This window comes from Centruroides sculpturatus, unplaced genomic scaffold (assembly GCF_000671375.1).
Source record: "Centruroides sculpturatus isolate CEXI.00-Female unplaced genomic scaffold, Cexi_2.0 scaffold1330, whole genome shotgun sequence".
Taxonomy (NCBI): Eukaryota; Metazoa; Arthropoda; class Arachnida; order Scorpiones; family Buthidae; genus Centruroides; species Centruroides sculpturatus.
The window spans coordinates 91,390-116,768 of record NW_019385593.1 but is presented as its reverse complement, the minus strand read 5'-3'; the positions used below and the strand labels follow the sequence as shown (position 1 = coordinate 116,768).

The 25,379-nt window shown below is 32.5% G+C and overlaps 1 protein-coding gene across 1 annotated transcript in view; it reads right to left on the bottom strand.

Annotated features, from left to right (window-relative positions):
- The window catches only part of LOC111640407 (protein FAM122A-like), a 75,111-nt gene that overhangs the window by 24,368 nt on the left and 25,364 nt on the right, over positions 1–25,379 (bottom strand). The window contains exons 2-6 of the mRNA XM_023386420.1: positions 23,763–23,921; positions 14,161–14,263; positions 875–966; positions 707–758; positions 481–597 (exon numbers count right to left, since the gene is read on the bottom strand). Of these exons, the coding sequence (XP_023242188.1) occupies positions 481–597; positions 707–758; positions 875–966; positions 14,161–14,263; positions 23,763–23,863 (465 nt within the window). The 5' untranslated portion in view covers positions 23,864–23,921. The remainder of the gene's footprint in view (positions 1–480; positions 598–706; positions 759–874; positions 967–14,160; positions 14,264–23,762; positions 23,922–25,379) is intronic.

Below are 25,379 nucleotides of genomic sequence, written 5' to 3'. Positions count from 1 at the left end.
TCGGGAACGACATAACTCGAAACGACATAAGTCGAGGTATGCCTGTATTTATGTAAAAATTAATTTTTTTAAAATCAAACAAAGTTATGCATTTACATTTATTTCACCCCATGAAAAAATTATTTTTATACTTTTTCCATGTTTTGTAGTATCTTCTTTCTGATAGATTTAAATCAAATCAAAGGTTCAAATGTTTCAATAAATTTATTTTTATGTACTATCTAAAGATAACAAATGTGTAATTATGATTTTTCTTTGTATTATTTTTATATACAGGGTATCCCAAAAGTCTAGATACACATAATATAATGTATATATGGATGATGGCAAGCTAAAATAAACAATGAGAGTATATGTGATGATGCATGGCAAATCCAATGGTGACCATAGAGTTGGCATGAAAAGGCATTTTGAAAGTCATTTAAAAATATCTTTAAACCATGCATACAAACAAAAAATTTGTAAAATTTTAAAACTTACTTTTCCAGTACGTGTTGGTGAAGCAGCAGTGCAAATGCCATGAGGTGGCGTAAATATATGCAAAGGATCTGTTAAAGATTTGGGTCTCTTGTTTGTTTCTCCCATTGCTGTATCATCCTGCATGTATTTATATTTATTTATAAATGGTTTTTAAACAATTATGTTAAGGAAATGATAATGCTTTAGTAACAAAAAAATTTAGTTTAAAAAAATGCAAATAATTTACCAATGTTAAATCTTCCCATGATAATGACATTTGAATTTTTGACTGCATTTCTCTGTAAGATAAATATTAATTTTTTTAAAAATAAAAAATTATTATTATTATTGTACTAATTATTATAAATAAAATATCAGTGATATAAAAGATTATAGGTTTTATTATTTAACATACTTTTCATGTGCAGTCTCTCTGTATACAACATCCATACCTTCTTCATGTTTAATCTGACTTACTCGAGAAGGTACTACAAGTGGTACACCAGCCTGACAAAAAGTTTTTTAAAGTATTTTTAATTTCTATTATTAAATTTAAAATAATTTATATAAGGCACTCATTAACAAAAAAGTTATGCACCAAGAAGGAGGTATTGGAATCAAATAAAATTTTATTAATGTAAACATTATGATTATGGTAATAAACAATTATAATATCATAAGCAGAACTGGTTTTGGACTGTTAGCTGCCTAAGTGCTACAGATATTTGATTGCCCCCATCAATGCTGATCGCGAGCAAATTCATAATTTAAGCCAACCCAAAGAGGTCCTACTGGTATGTTTTGTGACAGTTTCATATAATTCACAGGGGTAAAAAAAAGGTCCATAAAATTTTTGATATATATTTATTTTAATTTTATATTTAATATATTTATTTTAATTATTCAAATCAAGTCTCCCATGGATAACAGATCCCTTTGTTCAAAGTTATATTTTCATGCTGCCATAAAATAGAATTTGCAAATTAAATTAAATTATAATAATATTAAAGTATATAAGTATATTTGAATTTTATTTTTTAAAGTGCACTATCGATTAACCTAGGAATTTGGCTGCCTGCATGGATGCACTGCATACCTATCAAAACTGGCCCTGATCATAAATAAAGTGACAATTTCCTGTGCAACAGCAGATATATATCCAATAGTATATACTCTATATATATACAGGGTGTTTTTTTTTTAAACTGATGGTACTCAGAGATATCTGTAGAGCAATCTAACAGCCGGACTGTTGCCAAATTTGGAAGAGTGACTAAGGACGACATGGGAGAGAGATTATGCAAAGAAAATAGTAGTACCTAAATTCGCCAGTAGGAGTGAATTTGGCGCTGTTGTAGCAAAACAGATAAGAATTTGCATAAAACTCAGTTGCAATTAACAAACACATGAATGAATAATCAGACAGACGTTTCAGTGCAATAATGAAAGTTTAATTAATCAGCAAATAACCTTCTCCCTCTTTCAATGTGACCTCCGTCCTGCTGGACAACACATTGCATCCTAACACCGTGTTCTCTATGGCTGAATGTAACATATCCACAGGAATGTTCATCACAGTTCGAGAAATGTTGTCCTTCAAGGCCATCAAGTTGGGGACACCACCAAGATAGACCTTGGACTTTAAGTAACCCCACAGGAAAAAGTCACATGGGGTTAGATCCAGGGGTTAGAACCTTCAACAAGTGCAATTGCAACATCACTAACTATTTATGCAGACACCGATTTTTGCCCTCTACCAGGCCGAACTGCTAAGGATCCTGTCTCTTCAAATTTCTTTATCAAGTCTTTCAATGCATTAATTGATAGAGGACCTCTGCGCAGGTTGTTACGGGTTCTAAACTCACAAAGAGCACCTGGTGCGCTCGATTGGTTAAGATAATAAAGTTTCACAAGCAACGCACGCTGAGGTAACGAAAGATGCATGTTGAACTCTGCTCAAGTTTGGAATGCACTTCGGACTTTTGTCCTTGTCTTTTAAGCTCAAATTAGGTGGCGCTGCTGTCAACCACGTCATTGCAAATTTGGATTTTGGTGTGTTACCAGCACGTTATGCAAATTCTTAGCTGTTTTGCTACAGCAGTGCCAAATCCACCCCTACTGGCAAATTTAGGTACTACTTTTTCTTCGCGGAATCTCTTTCCCATATTGTTCTTAGTCACTCTCCCAAATTTGGTGACAGTTTGGCTGTTAGATTGCTCTACAGATGTCTGAGTACCATCAGTTTAAAAAAAAACACCCTGTATACAGTAGACCCCCTCTATAATACAGTAGATATGTTCTGTTTTATATGAATTCGTGTTTTACGATCACTTAAATACATGAGCCAATCAAAGCCAGGCACGTATGCAGTTTATGGACTACAGCTGTTTGAAAGGTTTTATTCCATAAAATTAATCGATTCTAGACTAATTTGACTCAGCATTTCCAAAACACACACAATTTTTTGGGAATAATCCATATGAACTACGCTATAAACAAAAAATTGTAGGATTTTTTGTTTATAGCGTACCGAGCGTGCACCATTGCTTAAGCTTGTTTTTGTAATGGTGCTTATCATCGAATGGCGCTCGTGTGCTTCCTGATAAATTATTTTTTTTGCGAAAAATTCGCTGAACTTTGGAGACATCATTAATATAAATAAAATTTTTATGGACGTTAAATAATAAATGGTTTTTAGTAGGTCCGCTGCTCGTTTAAACTCAACAGTTTGTGCAATATCTGCTATTGGTCTAGATTCGACCAATCCTGTCGTGACACAAGTCGGCGATGACATTTTACCGTATTATACAAGTCTCTTTTAGCGTGTTTATACAAATACGATCGCAAATTTTTCACTGTTAAATAAGAATCCGTATTATATGAACCCATTTTATAGAGGGGTCTACTGTATATACATGGTATTATGAGAGGTGTTCAGAAAGTACAGAACATTTGGCTATAAAAAATAAAAAAAACAGTAATAATAGAATACAGTTTTATTAAGTAATTAGTAAAAGACCAGTTACTATTCTACATATCTACATTAAGATTAAAACAATTGTTGTAGCACCGCACTAGTTTTTTATTCCTTTGTCATAGACTTCCACTGCCAGTAATTTCAGTCAGTTAGTGACATTCATTAAGGTGAGTAAGGACCGCACTCAACGGTATAGCTCTAAAGCTGGAAGCAGAAAGAAGAGGTAAAGGTTTATGAAGGAGTTAGAATGAAGGAGAAATAAAGTGAAATAGGATAGTGGGAAGTATGTTAGGGTTTCATAAGTGCCTGCATCGCATTTATTGAAAAATTCAAAAACATTTACGAACAGTTGTTAAAAATAACAGTGTAAACAATTACAATACACATTATTTGGCATGACAATTGTTGGCCTGTAAAGCCCAAGGTATACATAGAATAGAAAAGTGATATTTACAGAAATAACAGAGTAATACAGAGCTGAATAGTCCTCTCGCAACAGAAGATGTGTTGGATTGACATAGCTGTAAAGGACCGAGCAATGACTGTGTTACATATTGAATGAAAGTTCACATAGAACCAGTGGGAAGTAAAATAAGTCAGTTAGTGACAGCTTCTTTCACCTCTCATTCATTCCAAAACATTTCAAATCCACACAAGAACTCTTTCAGCTTGGGAAAGATGTGAAAGTCACTGGGGCCCAGGTCGGAACTGTATGATGGATGGTCAAAATCATCCCAGAAAAATTTCTGAAGCACAGCTTGAATAACTGCAGTAGAATGCAGTTGCATGTCATCTTCCTTCATTAAACATTAAACACCATTTTCTCAGACTTGCTTAATTCGTAATTGATCACCATACACTTCTGTGATTCGTTTATGAATTTCTATAGGATGAACTTTGCATTTAGAAAATAAATAACACTTTACAAAAATTGAAAAATTCCGTAAATTTTAACCCTTGACAAAACAATAACAATAAGCCTGCCATTATTGAAACTCCACAGGTGCTAAGCTAACACATCAAAAAATAAATTGATCTTGAATTGATGGCAGTAATTTACCAGCACAAAGTGCTATGTGCAAACATTCTTTATTTTCTGGACACCCCTCATATATAGTACCAATAGGTTCTAAAGTACTTTGTATAATCTCCTCTTGTTTGGATACACATGGTGATACAGTTATGTATGCAGACTTACAGGATCATATGCTATCCTGCAACTGATCTTCCTTCAGATGTTGCAACTGCTGCTCCACATCCCTTATACCCCATTTGCACTGAGCATTTCAATCTAGATTGTGATAAGATTGGCAACTGTACTGCAGTGCAACCTCTCTCAACTGAAACGAGGTTCAATCGCAATCAACATGAGAGTTTTTGAAACTAGATCTAATCATAAAAGAGTTCCCACAATTCCAAGTGCACAAGAAGGAACAAGATAGCTGTGGAACACATGTTGGGCTATCAACAGAAAAATAAAAAAGATATTTGGAAAGATGATGAGATATGGCTATTATTAAATATATGGCAAGAAAAAGTATTTATTTCTAACCAAAACTTCCATTTTTTTGGTTGGCATTCGTGCTTATCGAGTAGTTATGTCAGTTTTATCATTGCGTGCAATAGGCAGGGGTTCTTCTCAAGCGGATTGCCAGTGTGAACAGCTTGACATTCAACTGGTGACAGTTGCAATCAAGATTGTGGGTAAATCGAGATCAAAGTGAGTCATGGATTGTGTGTGAATGCAGTATTACACTCATAGCAGCTGGCATCCCATCTGGTCTACAAATGCTTGACAAGTGACAAATATGGACATATGACAGGCCAAGGAAGTGGGATAACATGAGAATTCTTGGAAACCCTAGCTGTGCACAGCTTAACATTAGCTTGCTGAAAAAATGCCTTTCATGGCAGGACTACAAACATACAACACATGAAAGTGCAGGATTTCCTAAATATACTATCATGCCATTCTCTCACACCAATACTGCTAGGGGTGATCAACTGTCATACTAGTTGCTCTTCAGAGTAGCAGGGGTGGCTGTGCCACTCAACAGTAGAGGCAGGAGACACTTTCTTTGTTATTTTTTTCATTTTGTGCCGTATGTTTACGTCACATTTGTTATTTATTAACTTTTGATTATGGGCAAACTCCTCGGTGTGCTGCTCTCTTCTTTCCCAGTATGGCCGACCTGCTTACCAATAGCCCCCCAGACATTGATTTGGTAGTCATCAATTCCCAAACTAAATCAGAATTCATTGCTAAAGACAATAAACTGCAAATCTGTAGAAGTCCCTGCTTCTGTTATAGGAGCATTGCAAACAAATCTGGCAGTGTTGGGATGCTAACAGTAGGACATACAGCAGTTATTATGCATGCAAATTTATCATTGCTAGTACCTGCCAATGGTACAAGAAGAGACAGGGTTCAGTAGTCAGGCCAGTCTCTGAATGATGGACAGACACCATTGCACAATTGTCTGTCTTGCAATCAGATGACATCTCTCTTGGAGGTCTGTCTGATGTGTCCAGAACCTGATTGCCATGTATGTGTCTCTTCGTGTATCCACTGTTCCCAACACCTCCCTATAGTCAGTTGAAACAACCCAAATGGCAGGTGATTTGGCAAAATGACAGTCCTGTTCCCTCAGCTCAATGATGCAGCCTTTCTCAAACTCTGTCAGCTGTGTGTAATGTCTTTGATTGCATCATACTGGCATGCCTGACATTTGAAAACTTCCAAACATGTATATTGAAAATTCTGAATACAATGTGCCTGTGGAAACCTTTTGATAGGATATTGGAATAGTGATTTTAAAGCACTCTAGTGGTATTACCTGATGTGCAACTGGACATCTATAATTATTTACATACCATCCAAGACAGCTGTATTCAAAATTGTACAATAATCAAACAATTCTATCAGGGCATGTAACTTTTTTGTCAATGAATGTATTAATATATTATATGTAAGTTTATTTCTATCATTAGATACATTGTAACAAAGATTATTACAAAGTATATTTATTATATATCAGAAAGTACTGTACATATATTTTTGATTAATGAATTGTGTGATGTATTATGCAAAATTTTTATGCCTGATCAGCGACAACCCAGGATCTAACTAGAGAAGGGCAACTCATATTAGTTTTGAGGAAGTGGGGTAGGGAGAGTGAGATTTCACAACAGATGGCTCTAGTCTAGTCACAATATTAATTATTCAAACTGATACTAAATTGGTAAGTCTGTGCTGTTTGTCTATTACTACACTTTAGTTTTTCTTCTAGGGAGGGCAGCTGCTCCTCCCTGCCCCTCTATGGATATGCCCTTGTGCCTAATTTAAACTTTCTATATTTCACAAATTTTTCAAACTAAAGGAAATATAATTAATCTGTAATTTAAAAAAAATATATGAAAAAATTTAATAGTATATTTCATACATAAATTCCATCTTTTGAACTTACTTATCAAGAACATATATATATATATATATATAATTCTTATGTACCCATAATATAATAACAGTAATATATATATTACTGTTAATATATTGTGAGTACAGAACAGTAAGTGACTAACTCCTCTAAATTTTGCAGTTATTAACAGTAATATATATATTACTGTTAATATATTGTGAGTACAGAACAGTAAGTGACTAACTCCTCTAAATTTTGCAGTTTTTCAATAATAGAGTATTCCTATTACATTCAACATGTTATGCTTGGGACCATAAGCAGATATGCAAAATTCCAAACAATTACATAACACAGCAAATTTTTGGTTGATGCAATTTTCATATTTTTTAGAAAATGGGATATGGTGTTCAAAATCAAACAACCACAGCAAATGTGGATTGTTCACAAGCATCTGGTGGGTCTTGCACAGGACCAAATGTCATCTCTTCCATCTGCAGAAGGTGCAGGATTGCATGGTTTACAACCACATAATGTATGTTACCCAAGTGTAATGAAATCTGTCTCAACAGTGCATTTCAGGACCTGTTTATGGACCAAAGTTCATTGTATCATTCTACAAACATTGATGAAGTTTGGTACCATTGTCATGAATCATCCTGTATATATTTTTGACAAGACTATGTCTTGTTTATAAAATCGTACTGCCTGCTGTGTTACCAGCTTAGAAGTATGAAGGAGTACATTCAGGAGTTGAAATTTGACACAGTATTAGGTGCCCAAATCATGCATGCATAAAAAAAACCAGACATGTAGATGTTCAGGGGACCAAGAACAGAGTCAAAATAAAATACAAAATGGTGACTCTCTCTACAAACAAGAAAACCAAAGTCAGGTGGTCAGAGTACCACCCACAGTTGTTCTAGGAAGTGGACTCTGACCCTAGGACTGAACACACAGTATTTTCTTTGTTAAATAAAATTTGTAATCTAATTTTGTAAATTTGAGAGTGCTTCAAATAGGACATCAAAACGATTTTATGTCATTAAAAGTAGGTTTTTTAACATTAACTAGTATAATAAAATCGTGGGACCGATAAAAATTTGATGTTATATTACGGTTGTCGTTTCATCTGATGATGTTATAATCGAGTTAAACTGTATATTATTTGTGCAAAATAAAAAAATAATTTTGGACAATACAATAGCCACAATTATTTTTTTCATAAACGGGAAATTTTCGTTACGCATTGACAAAAATTCAACCTAGGCCGACACGTAATGGAGAAAAATTTCAAAACTGTATAGGTTAATATCATCGAAAATGCATTGTGGACAACCTCATGGTTGTGGCCGGCAAAGTTTGAACAATCGTGCCCAAAAGCAGCAATACCAAAGAAGATTGGAGAATGAGAATGAGATCTGCCTTGAGCATCAAAGTGATTCTGCTTAGTAGTGAGTCTCTGAGACATAGTCTTATCCCAAATACGGTTTTGCCATTTTACTTGTTATTTATTTAATTATTATTTTTATTCTAATAATTTATCAAATTAGAATCCCATATGATGATACGATGAAACTAAAACTACATATATACAACGGGCATTAAGAAAATAAAGAATGTTTGCACATAGCACTCTACACAGGTGAATGACCATCATCAATTCAAGGTCAATTTGTTTCCTGATGAGCTTAATGTGCACAGAGTTTCAATAATGGCAGGTTTATTGTTACTTCTTTGTTAAGGGTCAAAATGTGTACAAAAATTGAAAACCCGCCAAGTACAAAGTGTTATTTGTTTTCTAAACATGAAGAAAGTCCATCCTATAGAAATTCATATGCAAATCATGGACGCTTATAGTGATCACATTATGAATGAAGGATGTGTGAGAAAACTAGCAGATGAGCTCAGCATTGCTCAGGAAAAAAGTATTGATAGTGAAGATTAAGATTATTATATTATAGCCAATCTTTCCCATTTTCACTGAGTGCAAGAATTAGGTCCCCCCTCTTCTGAGACTAATTAGAAAATTTTTAGATATCTCCTTACCACACCGGGATAACGATAATTAAGACTCACTGCAACTACTAACCAGTGCGTAGTACCACTAAGTGATGAATAATAAATGTTTTCATAACTCTTCTGGGTTCTTCTTCAGGTTTACTAAATTCAAAAAATAAGCTGGATCTTCCAGAATCATTCATAAATATAAATTTGAACATTAAGACGAAGAGTTCGAATAAAGCGATCTTATGCGCATGCACCCTTCATGTCAACTTTATATATGATGGAACACTAAATATCGTTGAGAATTTTTAGAAGGGTCTAAAAATGCGTTTGATTTCCCACATAAATGCAAAAACCTGCATCTAAAATAGTATAATAGAAGCAAAGTTCTTCATGGTAAGCCTTAATAATATTTAATCAAGAAAGATAACGCATGACCACATACTGCTGCAGACACTCAAGCAATGCTTCAGAAATTTAGCTGGGACATTTTCAACTTTACCTGGCCCCCCAGTGACTTTCATCTTTCTCAAGCTGAGAGAATTTTTGGGTGGTAAACATTTTGGAACAGATGATGAGGTGAAAGAAGCTGTCACTAACTGGTTGAAAGAACTGACAGTGGAAGTCTATGATGAAGAAACCAAAAAAAACTAATGTCTCACTATGACAAGTGCTTAAATTGTACTATGTAGAAAAATAATTGGTTTTGTACTAATTACTTAATAAAACTTTTTCCTGTCATTACTGTTTTTTTTCCTTTTTTATAGCTAAAAATTCTATTTTCTGGATGCGGGCACATGATTAAAATAGTATTAGTTACAAAGTTCTATTTTGATTTTAAAAATAGCATGTATTTTTGCCAAGAACCAAAAAATATTAGAATCTAAATTGAATGCAAAATTTAACACATATATTTGATAATATTAAAGTTTATTAGTTTTTAACATTGTTCAATATACTGTTGTTCAATATTAGGCACTTATTGATCATATTAACTATAGTTCATGTGTCAGTGTGTCATTAAGCCTTAATCATGTATATTATGTTTTTCTAAACCATTTCCTAAAACCTAGCAACTTAAATGCAAAATAAATTTTGATAGAGTTCATTTCATTTTTAATGTTTTTTGTCAGACTTTTTGATTCAATACTTTTTAAGTTTCTGTCTCTGACAGCAGATAAGAGTTGAACCACCTTCCAGTAACAGTTTGTTGAGTGTTCCGTGTTTTTGAGTAGTTTACAATGAATATATTTGTTACAGTGTGGTGAAAGTATATATTTTCGGATTCAGGAAAAGCTTTTATGTTGATTGGTGTGTTTAATTTTGTGATTCAACAACATCAGTGGAAGTTATAATCACTGAAAAGCATGGTACCAAGTGGCAACAGATTGGGCTTTCTCCTACCCATACGGACTTTTCATAGTGAGTGATTTTTATATCACAGTGTTCAGCAGACAGCATGGATCATTTTGACCAGCTACTTGCCCTGGTCACATTGTTTTCTTAGATAGTCAGACTCTTTGTCAGGAAGTTTGGATTGGACCTTGAGGGCTTGTCTTTGTTTCTGCGGGCTTATTTTTGGTTTCCGTGTTCCCCACTAGGGTGTGTATCTCTGCATTTTGTTGGGGGTGTGTGTGTGATAATCTGCTTGGAAATTATAACATCCCGAATCTTTGGCCACGTGTTCAGGGAACAAAGGCCATCTTTCCCTGAACATCCAGTGGTCCATCTGACCCTAACCTGGCATCTCTGACTGGACAGCACACTAGTGTGTCCCATGTAGCCCCAACCAGTCCAGACAGGAATTGGTTAATATGGACTTTGTTGAAGAGGAGTTAATATCCACCATTAATTTGTGTTTAGAGACTATTCTTACAAGTGTCCCTTCCAGTAGCAATATAGCGATCAAAGTGGATGAAAGGGCCCTGGCTCATGATGCGGCAGTACTGATGCACGATGCAGCTAATCAGCTTTTAGGCATCATTCTAGAATTGCGGCAGAAGCAAGTCAATGCAATAGCACAGCCACCTTTTCCTCTCTATGCAGATATAATAAAGAAAAACTTGAGGCAAGTGAGTAAAGATACAAGGCTAATAAACGTGAACTCGGGTGGAACAGGTGGTTGAAATGGGGCACAGGACGAAGCCAACAGTTTGATTATCTCTCTGGTGGTCAAGCAGGACCAGACGAAGTCAGTGGCTGAGGAATTAGGAATTAATGGTGATTCTTCAGGAGAATATTTCCCCAAAGAACTAGGGCTAAATGTAGGTAATATTAGACTGCTTCCAAGCAGAGATATATCTATAGACATAAAATCTAATAGACACATGAAGGTCCTAAAGGAAACCATTCAAAAAAATACCCATCTTGTGAATAGAATTGTTACAAAGGAAAGGAAAAAGAGATCTCTAAGCATAGTCTTACTAAATCTCCCAAGAGATTTAACTGAGGCTGAGTTAATGGAGCACTTATACCTGCAAAATTTGAGCATATGTGACACTTATTCTAAGGAAAAATTTTTAAAAGAAAATTCTTTCCAGCACTTTATCACCCTTGACATAGGGATGAAGTTCAGCATGCAGTTCTGTCAGTGTCCCCTCAGGTAAGACTCAGCCTAATAGAGGCTGATAGGGTTTCCACTGGTTAGAACTCAATATGAGCAGATGATCACATCCCTGTTACCTATTGTTTCAATTGCTGTGGCTTTGGCCATATTTCTAGTAGGTGTGATCAAAAACAGAAATGCAGTTACTGTGTCAAAAACACAAGTTTAAAGAATGCCAGAATCAACACAAAGACCCAAAGTGCTCAAACTGCACCAAATATAATAAGGTAGTTTCAGAGAGTCATATAGTGGATACGAACCACAACTCACTTGCAGCCAACTGCCTGTGTTTGAAGTGGTACAAGGCACAAATCATTGCTAACCCTAAAAACCATTAGGCTCTTTCAGGTATCTGTCTTGTCCCTGATATGGATACTCACAACTTTATGCACATTAAACCTGGAAATGATTCAAAAATATTCAAATTCAATTGGGTCAAAATAATTTAACTACAAAACACAAATACTACAAAGAAAACTATATATTTAATAAATTAAATTAGTGCATTTTGTATTTAAAATAAACGAATTATAACAAAAAACAAAAATATTTTTAAAAATTAATAAATATATAATAAATTTTCTTTCATTTAAATAAAAAAAACCAAAGTAAATTTAAAATGCAAAAGTTGAAGTCAAAGTCGACACATTTTTTTCCGACTCTGACTCCACAGCCCTGATGGACCACCACTGTACGGTTAATCAGGCAGAGTCTGGCCATCCTCAGAGCCCTTCAATAGATCAGGAAGGACTTTGGCAAGCTCAGGAATAGGCACATAACCATCTTTAGTGATAGTAAGGTTGCGCAGATAAAAAAAACTCTAATGTAAATCTTCCTATTGTTAGGGAAAATATCGACTCTCTCAATTTGCTCCAGAATATCTTCAATGTCACCTTATTCTGGGTCAAAGAGCACTCAGGGATTTGGGGGAATGACCGGGCAGACCTGCTGGCTAGGAAAGCTACAGCATAGTTACAGGCAACAGGAAAGCTACCTGCATAGTTACATCTATATGAAGGTCCACCCTTAGCTGGTTGGTCAAGCAGCTGAGAGCCTTCACGCTCAACAAATGGCAGCATAGGTGGAATAATAATTCCACAGGCAGCATAGGTGGAATAATAATTCCACAGGCAGCATAGGTGGAATAATAATTCCACAGGCAGCATAGGTGGAATAATAATTCACCAATTCCTTCCGGTCCTGGTCGACAGGAAAAAGTACACATTTCACTCACTCTGTCTTATGAACTGATTCAAATAATGATAGGACACAGAAACCTTAAGACCCATCCTGCACAGTTCTTGAAGAAAAATGAGGGGTACTGCCCCTGCCCTCTTAGGGAGAAAGAAGACAGTTATCATATCATTTTCTACCACCCTAATTACTTCCAGGAAGGAAAACATCATCTGGCCATGTACAGTACTCCAGACTTGTTAATCAGCAACAAAAACATTTTCATAACCTTCAAGAACTTTATCATAAGTATTAAAATTCTCAGCTAGTATAGCCACCCTTGTGTTGGCATCAACTTTCTTCAGTTCCGTGTGAGTTAGTGCTGTGTTCTGAGTCCTTTAGCCTCTGTGTTATGTTGGTTTCCTTTATAGTGGCTCCTCACGAGTTTTAGATCTGTTTTGTACTTGTTCGGGATCTACCCTGGTTTATTTAGGTAACTATTATTGTATCAGCTCACACTTCCAGGGATATGTTGCAATTTTGTTCCATTTAATCTATGTACATGCGGTGTGTACACATTGTTATTGTATTATTGTGTCTGTGTTTGTTCTGCTTGCACAGTGTATTGAGTATTCTATATGTAGCACTAGGTATACATTTGGTTGTAAACAGCTCCCGGCCAGGCATCATGAGATCCCTCCCACTCTTTCCTTTTCACCTGTTCTTCCCCTCTTCCCCTGCCCTCCCCCTCTCCTTTACCTTTATTCCCCCACCTATCTTTGGCTACACCAGTGGGTAAGGCCTTCTCTCTTTATCTAGTATTTAGTATCTGTTTCCAACAGGTTCTAACTGATACAAGTTAATAATATCTGTAGGAATCTAATATAAACAGCTTTCCATTCATAGTCCATTTTGAGGAATTATTTGGGAGTAATTCTGAAATAAATTCAATTTTCTAGGTTTAAAAGTTTGTCTTGGGGTTCCATTTCTCATACATAAGAATATATAAGAATACATAATGATACATTAATGGTCTTCTTTTGAACAGTTTTATTACCAGAACTGTATACAGAAGTTTTAATTCTTTTTAAAGCAACATTTTTCACATTTATCCAAAAACTAATATATTCATTTAGATTATTGATACAATTTATATTTAATAAAAAAATTAGATTTACTCCAAATTTCTTATAAAGGTGAAAAATAATTTAATCATTATTTATGATATAACAGTGATCACACACACACACACACACACACAATGCAACTGATATCAGAGCAAGAATACTTACAATATTCATAATATATCAGAATACAAGTGATTACATTTTAAAAATATCGTTAGACACTATAAGAAAATAAAAAGAAAATTTGAATTCCAAAATGCTACAAATATTTTATTTCTAACATTTTGAAACAGATAAACGTAATAATACACATTTTGAAAATATGTATTATTATGTTGAACTGAAAGATTTATATCACAAAGGTTAAATAAATTATGTTTTCATAAAAATACTCACTGACTGTGGACTATAATTATTATATGTAGGACTAAAACTAGCACTGAATCTTCTTGTGCGTGGGATACTCAACAACAATGGTGAAATAGAAGTAGAACCATCTCTGTAACATTTATATATGTGTTTTTAGTTATCAAAAATTCAATAAAAATATATATCAAAATAAAACTTTAAGATATTTATAGCTAATTATAAATTTATGTATTTTAATCTCATCAAGTGACAGTACTGACTGCCTACTTGCTAACAGTTCAAGAGAGTTTAACATTATAATACATTAAGCCAAATTTTTTATTTTATATATTCTAAATTTTTGTGACTATAAAACTTTAATTAAAAAAATACTTTATTTATAGAATCCCAAAGTATGCAACTTAAAATGTACTATTCAAACATTTTAATAAAAAAAGAAACCAAGATCCCAAACACAATCCCCTCTGTAATTTTCTTTTATTTTTATTATAACTTTTTTATACCATATTTCCCTGATAATAAGACCGGGTCTTATATTAATTTTTGTTCCAAAAGACATGAGGTCTTATTTTCACGGAATGTCTCATCCAAAGGTAATAATGCTAAGCTTANATTTGTTGTCGCTTAAAATAATGAATATCTTTTGTCCTGTATGCGTTCCTAAAACATTCATATAAATTAAAAGATATCATCTAACTGATACTGTTATAGTCACAAACTGAATTCCATGTGGGCGAAACTGCAGGCACAGCTAGTTATTTTATAGTTCAATATGTCTGTTGTGGGTTGCAATAGACATATTAAATATGACCATCTGGCTGACAATCTTAACTGGAGATTATTTTAGGGGCAGGGATTCTGTTAAGAGCATCCTAAAAAATAATACTAAGGCTTATTTTCCGGTTAGGTCTTATTTTTGGGGAAATATGATAACAGATTCATGAATATGTCATACTAACACTAATTTATGAATATCTGATGGTCAGGCATACCAGGAAACTATTAGAGTATTGGGTGCGATCTAAACAATACTGCTTCATTTTCATAAATACATTTTCTAACAATCAGAGTTTTATTGGTGGTTTTGTGATGTTAGGTAAGTAATATATTGTGTTTTTGAAGTCTCCATAAAAAATTACTCAAAATATTTCATTTTTATTTATTTTATAATGAAAACAAAAAAGTATTAATATTCAGGAATTTTAATTAAAAAAACATCAACTTTAGAAGCATTTTGTACAAACTGTAAACAAGTCTGTTGCTATCTAAGCTCTGACTCACTTTCTTGTATGTGTCTTTTAACTGTCTCAACTAATAAATGTTTTGTCTCTACGCCGCAGCCATAAATATTTCAGGAAAGACCATCCCCTACCAATGTAAAGCAATTAGTGGTAAGTGGATAGTATGTAGATTGTAAATTCTAAGCTCCAATTTGCTTTCTTTTAAGTGGGTTGACTTTGTTTAAGCCAATAAGTGTTTTTTCACTAACCCTGGGCCAAAAATATTTCAGTAAATACATCTCCTAATGTTCTACAGCAATTAGAGGTAAAAAGGCAGATTATTGGCTGATAACATAGATAGTAAACTTTTTCTGAACTGTAGTTGGTTAATTTCTTTCTTTGTTATTAGATCAATGAATCATCCACCTGTGAAAACAGTGCAGCTAAAATTGCCACTAAATGCTATGCCCCTCAGGCTACATCTTTGAAATATGTAAACAATTGCTATAAAATTGCTTATTTTGACTTCTAATTTGCTAATGAAAAGTTGTTTGACAGTATTTAGACAAATAAACATGTTTTCAAAACCATTTAGCAATAAATATTCCTGGGAAACTCCACCTTTCAATAGTAAGTCTATAAAAGACCTTCTTGCTGTTAATTAGCTTTAAAATTCTTGTTTACATGACTTCTATGCTCTAATTGATCATTTCTATCATGACTGAATCAATATCAACCAATGAGCCAACCAAATATCAATCAATAATTTAGATTTCAGGCTTCTTGGTAAGTGACGTGGAATACAGATGTATGCCAGCTCTAAAGTTTCACCGTTAAGCGTACAAATCACTATAGTGATTAGGCAACTTTGCTGTCCTCTCAATATAAGAAAAAATTATGTACAGATTTGAAATTTTTTGAGTGCAATCTTTAGACACTTGAAAGAAGGTACTAAAGACACTATTTTTCTACATTATAAAGTTGAAAAACTACACAAATTTTTTAATTTGCATCTCACTATTGCAAGTTGCGCGCCTAACTGTTGGATATATATCAGGTAATAAAATTTAATCTAAATAATTTAAGCAGTTAAATTTCAAATAAAATCAAGAAGCAAGATTTATTCAGTATTTTATTATTCTTTCAGATTTCCCCACTCTGTTTCATCTCCCTCATTTTTAATGGTACAGCCTTAATTTTTTCATCATGAAAAAATTATCGTTAACTATTTAGTCCTTAATATATTGATATTTTACATAGTGCAGTCAAACCTCAGGTTTTCGAACTTGATTTGTTCCTAAAAGTTGTTCAAAAACTGAGACAAATTTTCCCATAAGAAACAATATAAAATGGACTAATCTGTAGGATTAATCCATTTTATATCTGGATTAATATTAATCCAGGAATTATATAATATTCTTAATTATATAATATTAATCCTGACTTATATAGTAAGTCTGGATTAATATTTTCTTTTACCATATTGGATGTACCCATATGGCAATAAATAACCAACACAGTTATAAAATAAATCTAAAATAATATATCTAGAACTAAATATTAAATTGGAGGTCAAGGTAGCATAACTGGTAGTATGAAAAGCAGGATTATGACCTTGTATCCAATTTAAACAAATCTTCAATAATTTTCTAAAATATTTATGTTAAATTTGAAATTAATTTTTAATTATTAATATTTATACAAAATTCTTGAACTCAAGTGAATGTTGGATTCAAAGCACATAACATTTCATTTTATTTGTCCAAAAAAACTCCTCTTTTAAGTGGTTATAAAAGTGATTCAATTCTTTTTATGAATCATATTACCTTAAAGTTTATTACTTATGAATTACTTATACAAGGATAAATTTTTTTAAACTCCAATGACAAGCAAAATTATTGCAACAGCCATAGAATTTAGTAAACAGTTTCCTACACCTTTCTTACTTGATCAACTGTTTCATTCATCACTGTTTCAGTAGCACGTTTGTAACCATGTTTAACAAAATTTACACTTTTGCCAAGTGCAAGATTCATTCTGTAATTCAATATCTAAAAAATGAAGAACACAAGAGAGCCAAAATTCACTGGAAAATGCATAATGTTTACAGAGAAAAGTTCTCTCAAGAGAGACAGTTCTGTGCAAAAATGGTTTAAAAAGTTTTGAATGAAGGCTACGAAAGGACAAGGAAAGCTACGAAATTACTGTAGACAAAAATAATATTAACAAGAACCTAAGCATTGACATCCATAAAAACTGGCTACAATTATTAAAATAGAATGTTTATACAGTCACAGGCGAGGCTGTACGCAACACTCGGGGAGGGGTAAAGTTACAAATTACGAGGCATGCGGGGGAGGCCGTCAAGTTGGGAGAAGATGGGAGGGGAAGGGAGTGGGAAGTATGGAAAGTGCCAGACTGATACCGTATACACAAATCACAACTATCGATGTAACAGACTGAAGAGGGGCGAAAGCCCGAAACGCGTTTCTGTATGAATTAAAAGTAGATGATGGAATTATTTGCCAAGTGTCGGTAAATGCACCAAGTTGTGACATAGAATTAGAAGAAACAAGTTTTGAAAAGTTTGAGAACAAAATGTCCATGATGAGGAGAGTTAAAGAAGGAAGTCTATTGTGACTGACAATGTTGTTGAACAAGCTAACAAAATGGTTCATGAGCACCATCAGGTCACAGATTATGAACTGCCTGCTGATTTCACTCAAATTTAGTTCAATGATGTAAACATTGGACTAAAAAACTATTTTAGTCCAATGCTTACATCATTGTGACTAAAAAAACTAGACTATCACAAGTTCTATGCACAGTGAGTTTCAAAGGCTAACAGACATTCACAAGACAACAAACATAGTCTGTCTTAATTAACATTTTTGCAGTGTTACCACAAAGAGAAAGATTTTTTTGGCCAAAATTCTGATAGATTAGCAAGGCATGAATCCAATTTGAAAATGGAGAGACAAAAGACCAATCCAAACAAATGCACATTTCATCATCAAAAAATGAAAAAATAAAATAAAATCAAGAAAGTTCAAACACATCTTATCCAACAAAGCTTATGACTACTGTGTTTTGAGACTATAGAGGATCTTGTCAATACAGTTTATGGAGCTTGGAATAACCATTACTTCAGTGACATTCTGGACAACTCTTAAATGCCTACAGAAGGTAATACAGAACATGTCACCAGCCTCTATGGTGATAACCTCCCCACACCACAGCACAGGCAACAAACTGCTTGAAAAGTTCAGATGGGAATTGTTTGACCACCTGCCCTATAGCCCACTTGGCACTGAGTAATCTCTCTTTATAAGTGCCTGGAACGCTGCTATTTTATAGCTAGTTTACACACATTGCAGCAAACCACAAGACAGAATTAAAGAATTAGATCACATCAAAGAACTAGCTAGGCAATATGGTATCTATCAAAATACAATAAAGGTCATTATTAACAAAACAAGAATAGACGATAAAGAAGTGGGAAAGAATAAAAGAATACACTGTAATGGAATACATGCCACCTCTAAGCAATATTTACAAAGAAATAGGAGCAGCAACAAACAAAAAGATAATTTTTAAAAGGAATCCCACAGTATACCAAATGCCATGCACAGACAAGGAAGACCTAGACCAAAGCTTGATTACAGGAGTGTATAGAATACCAGTACAAGATGAAAGGCGATAAAAAGAGCTATATTACATCAGAGCCACAGGGAGATCTTTAAAAGAAAGACTAAAAGGGCATGAAAGGAATGTGCAGAAGGAACAACCAATCACTGCACTAGCAACATATGTTATAGCAGACCCAACAGAAGTCACTGTGGATTGGGAAAGGGCTAAAATAATACAAAAGATCCAAGATAAGAGGCACTTGAAATGTGGGAAGCATGGCAGATACAGTGAAAACTGCTTAGGCGACCACCTGCATTTGACAGGCACCTGTCAAAATGAGCAAAAATTTCTGGCACTGAATAGTTTATCCATAGAGTCTTCATATAAGTTACCTGTAATAAACGACCACCTGTGTAACCAATGTTCCCTCTAAGCTGCACGGCTGCGCACTGCTCAAATTGCTGCCGCGCACGAGAATTTATGTGCCACGCAGGCGAGCATGCACACACTGATTTGTATTGTTGTTTACTTATTTCTCATTCTGTCTGCAACATGATTATTGCTGCGTATATTTCGATTAAATACATTAAATCATTGACAAAAGATAATATTTTGTATAAAAGTATGTTTTAAAATGAATTTTAATCTCTACTTTATAATTAATTAATTTTAATTTTTATAGGAAAAAATAAGATTTTATATATATGCTCAGAAAAATTTTTTACTCAGAGAAGTATATGTTCCGCTCATCTACAAAAAAAAATTAGAGGGAACATTGTGTGTAACGCGACCGCGGGCATCGATTTTTGGTCCAAAGCAACATACAACAACTGTAATAAGTGACCCCTTCCGCGAATATATCTGATCTAAACTATTGTTCAACAACGTTTCCCCCTCCTAATATAATGAATTGGTCTAAACTCGTTCGAACCCACCTTGGGTACCTCTCTTGCTCTTGAAATTAGGTGCAGGTGTTAATGAATTAGTCTACAAAAAAGGAAATTCATTTCAGTTTGTTCAAAATTGTCCAAAAAACAAATGAAATGCAAAGTGCTTTCATTAGGATATCGTGTTAAAGTTATCATAACAGCAATTAGTGGCGAAGTTTAACTGTGGAAAAACAAAATTTATTTTACCGTAGACCTACAGTATTTTCCTTGGGGGTATAAAATATTGTACACGATACAATTAATTGGCTGATCTCATCGTTTGATAAAATTTATTTTTATTTATTTATTTTGAAGCTCATATACAGTACATGTGTGATAAATAGTTTCTGTATCAGCCTACCCTATTTCTACAATATTTTTAGAAAAATAATATCTAAGAAATTTTCGCACGCAAAATATTCAGAAACAATAAATGCATTAATGCAAAAATTAGTTTTACAGGCAACCTTCCTTTTTTGATTCTGCAATGACAATCGTGGAATGTAATGTAATGAAATCATATAATGAGAAAAAATAATAAAAATAGTTTTATTATTAATTAATAATTTTTCTTATTGTACTTAAGAAAATATTAATTAAAAGATACAGTATTTTTAAAGTTAAAATAAGATTAAACTAATGAATACTAAAATCAAAGTGATGTAGCGATATGACATGCTTGTATATCGATGACGTAATACATGTTACTGAGGAGCAAATGAAAACAACCAAGTTGAATTAAGTCGGAAAAAAGAAAGTGTGCATTATAATTGAGAAAATGCGACTATTGTATTAATCTTTAAAATATTGGTATTAAATCTGTTTTATAAAATCACAATGACTCCTGTAAATCGAGTTATCCGACAAGAATAAAATACAATACCAATATAGCCCTATTGTTGAAAAAATTTGCTTATATTTGCTCACCTCGAGTTTTGCTTAGTAGAAATGGCTAGAAAGTGTGCAAAATACGTACGGAAATATGGTATTACAGCACCACCTGTCTAAAAGACCACTTTTTAAAGGAACCATGGGTGGTCGCCATAGGTTTTACTGTATATGACATAACAGGAAGGATTAGCAATAAATTTTAAAGAGTCCAGTAAAATCGAAACAGCTTGGAGAGCGAGCTTAATTTGAATATTCTATTATAAAATAAAGGGATGAGCAGTTAAAGAAGCAGGCATTATGGTGTTCTCTATGTTAGCAATGGTTTTATGTATTTGTTTGTATTTATTTACATATTTATTTACTTTTTATTTTATTTTATTTTATTTTAACTAGTTATTTATTCTTGTATTATATTTATTTATATTTTTTGTGTATATTGGTAGAAGTACCAATATAGTTTGTAATTATTTATATACGAGCCTGCACACTAGACATAAGGAAATTCAAAAAAGTTCCAGAACAAATATCAGTTTTGAAATCAGAATCATTCAATTGTTCCGTTCCTGATGAAGGCTTTCAAAATGACTGAAAACGTTAGTAAATTGGCTGCATTATAAAGATTTTTGTGTGTTGATGCTTGAGTTCTTGAAAACACAAAACAAATTTCAAATTCTTTATACACATGTACTCTATAAACAACAGCATAGTGTATAAATATATATTCTAATGCCATAAAAAGCAAGAATCAGCTTTGCTCAGTCAATGCTTTCTACTTCTGACAAAGAAGGCAAAATATAACTATGGACAATCAAACAAATGAGAATGAGTCAAGAGCAAAATGATAGATGATGTGGCTTATTTCACAACAGATACAAAGAAGTTCAAATCAAAAGTTCAAGTAATGACAAAACTGTTTGGAGAAATTATTGGGTTTCCTGCATAGCTGAAACCCCTATTACTAGATTCCCCATTAGTTGTTGCAAGTGTTAATCCACCAGTGATATATTATGATTGAGAACTGTGGCATCAAACTGACTGAAATCAATAAATGTTCAATTGAAAAATTTAAATGAAAAGCAAAAGTGAATGGAATGAGATGTCCAACCCACAGATACAAACCTAGTAATAATTTATGGACCAAAACACTCAGGGTGTCTATTTTTTTAAATAAATATGTTGTTAATAATTGTAGTAGTAAATATAGGAAATAAGTTTGTAATGTCACCTGAAAGTTAATTTGTACAAAATTTTCAATTTGGTTATATGAGAGAAAATATTTAGTCTCATAACAAGAAGGCGGGATGACATTGTATAGTTTTTCATTGTTAAATATCAGTAAAATTTAAAAAAGTTTAATCTTATAATACATGAACAAATCATAAAGTACTCTTATTTAATTTTGGTTAAATAATGTGCTCATACTAAAATTCTTTACTAAAAAAATTGAAATTACTGTTTTAATCCATGCACCACTTTTGTAACAATATATATACATCTACTGCACATTTAATATATAAAACATATAAACATAAAAGAAAATCTGGTTTCTTTTAAAAACATCTTTCCACATAAATAATGCCTACAGAATTTCCACAAATTTTTAACAGTATTGATAATCTGAAATCAATCACTAAACAGTTGTCTTTTCAACTTTATTACAATTTATTCTGGCTGTTAAATATTTCTAAGATTTTATAACTTCTGAAGGAATGGAAGTCTGTGTCTTCAATTAACTCAAAAAGTATCATCTGATGAAATTCCAATATTAAAAGTTTGCAAAGATTCATCACCAGGGGGAAGCTACAGAAATCTACATCTATCAGAGCATTTTTCTAGTAGATATAAAGGCACAAAATTTCTCAATTCCAACTTAAGAGTTCATTGGTCTTACAGCCATCTTCACATTCTTCATAAACGTGAAGATGGCTGTAAGAGTCATGAAGTCTAAGTTGAAATTTATCATTTTAATTAGATATTTTTCTGTGTTTTTTAAAGGAACATTTGTAAACTTGATGGCCAAGTAGCCTAAAAAAGAAGATCAGGTCATCAAAAAGTTTGTTCTGGAATATGAAGTGAATAAATGGTGTCTACCAAAAATTTTTTGGTCAGCCTGTGTCTCAAAAAATATCATCCGATGAAATTCCAATACAATATTCTGAAGAAATGTTTTAATTTTTGCCATAAGTGCCAAATTTTGTTCTCTACTACTGATAGTGATTGATTATTTTCCATTTAAATGAACCTATCAACATCCACAACAAATCAACAATAGATATTATGTTAAATGATATAGCATGTTTAGTATTTTAAAATAAAATACAATATAAACCAAATTTGGCTATTCAATTAAAAACATATGTAAATTTATCTATTACAATCTTAAAAAAAATTATTGTAAATACAGTGAAGCATTGAAAATCTGGATTTGGCCATTGAAAGATGAATATTAACTCTTTCAACAGTAACTTTGTTGTTGTCATTCTTCTGGCCTTGTATTATTGATGTTCCAACATTCATTCAGAATTCATAATTTTTTAATTTTGAAATTATGATTAGTGTATTTTTTGTTTAAATATAGTGATTCTATAAATTATATTTTGAATCTTTGTAAGTATTCCTACATTTCTTGTGAAATATTGGCTTGAACTTAAAACACTTAAACTTAAATTATAGTATTACAGGAATTTACAGTACTTGAAATGCTAATTTTCATATATATTTGAAAATCTGATGGGATCTGGCCCCAATTAGTCTGGATTTTTGACACTTCACTGTAATTAGTTAAATATATAAATTAACATGTTAAAAAACTAAAAACTTGTTAAATTTAGTTCATTTTTTCATTTTAATGATAAAAATAAAAAATAATATAAATGCAGTAAATAATAAAACACAAATATGTAATAATTTATTTTAAACAAAATTTTAACGCAAAAATTTTTTTTGAGACATTTTATACCTATGGGTTGAAGATTGATTATCAAGAACATTTATCATGGGAGCACTGTTTGATCGTTTTAAATTAGAACTATTATTATTGAGTGGTGGATCAACGTCCATTCTTCACTTCTTTAACCACATTTCCTTCAAAGAAGCTATTGCAGGATCACAAAACCTACTAAAATAAAAAAAATTCTTAATGTATTTATTAATAAAATTTAAAATAGTAAAACAAATAAATGCTGTAAAATTTTTGAAATAATGAAAATCTCACTGAAATACTGTTGTTATATTTATATATATAAATATAACATATATATATAATGTTATATTTATAATGTTATGGTTTCCTGCATNAAGATATTTCTAAAAATTCTAATATTATAATGTTATATATATAAATATAACATATCATATTTTAATATATAGCTTACAGAAGAACTAATAATAATTTCAAAACAATATTAATTTCACAATAATAAACAACACATGTTCAATGGTTTGCACTATCCTAGTTATAAATAAAATTGTAAAAGTAATAAACCAAATCTTAAGATAAAATTTTAAATAATTCACCACATCACATGCTACATTATTTTATACTTGACGAAATCTAATCGTTATCTAATTGGAATTTTTCACAGAGTTAAAAAAAATTAGAATTTAATTTAATGTACCACATCATGCTATCTCACCTCATCTTTTGCCATCCTACATGATAAAGCAATTTTACTATTTTCTAACAGAAAGATGTACTACCCGTGGAAAAAAGTTTGAAATCACCACTCATGTTTTCTGACATTAACATTTCTCGTGTTATAAATTATACATAAAATTGCAGTAATTACAGAAATCAGCTGATAACAAAACTACATTCCAATATGCAAATCCTAAACAAATAAACAGAAGCTAAATGCAAAATAAAAATTTACTTAGGACAAAAATAACAAACTCATATTGAAAAAACTTTATAATCATACAAGGCTGTGGAAATAAGTGTGAAATCTTCTGCTTACCCATTTAAAATAAGCAAAAACTATGAAAATTAGGTATTGCATATCTAATGCAAAATTACTTAAATACTCAAAACTGCTTGTGCACTTTAACTGACATCAGTAGCTTATAACATTGGCAGTTGAAATGGCTCCAATGGCTGAACTATCTGATAAAAATTCATTTATTGTTTTGCTGAAGAATTAGGTAACACATTGAGAATATTTATGGATGGGATTGTGTACATGTAAGATGAAAATAATTATAAGTTGTACCCCCCTATAATATAATACCAGTATATTATATTATGGAAAAGTTTGCTAAATTTCCACTATAAATACATAATTCCTGCTACCCACAATTTAAATTTTTTTCCATGTATGATTGCAAGTGAAAATGAGCCTACTTCTTCAGGAGGAGACAGACTGTGGACAGGATACACATACAGTATTTTGAAGGGAAACTTGGCATACCCCACTTTGGAGACCACTGCCTTAGAGCAATGTCAGTTGTGGAATTCTTCACTTGAAGAAATTTCGAGATGGACTGGCCATTGAATAGCCCAGATTTAAATCTAATAATGGTGGTGTTTATTAAAGCATTTTGTAAATTCTCAGCATCTATCAAGCAAGATAGGGTTAAA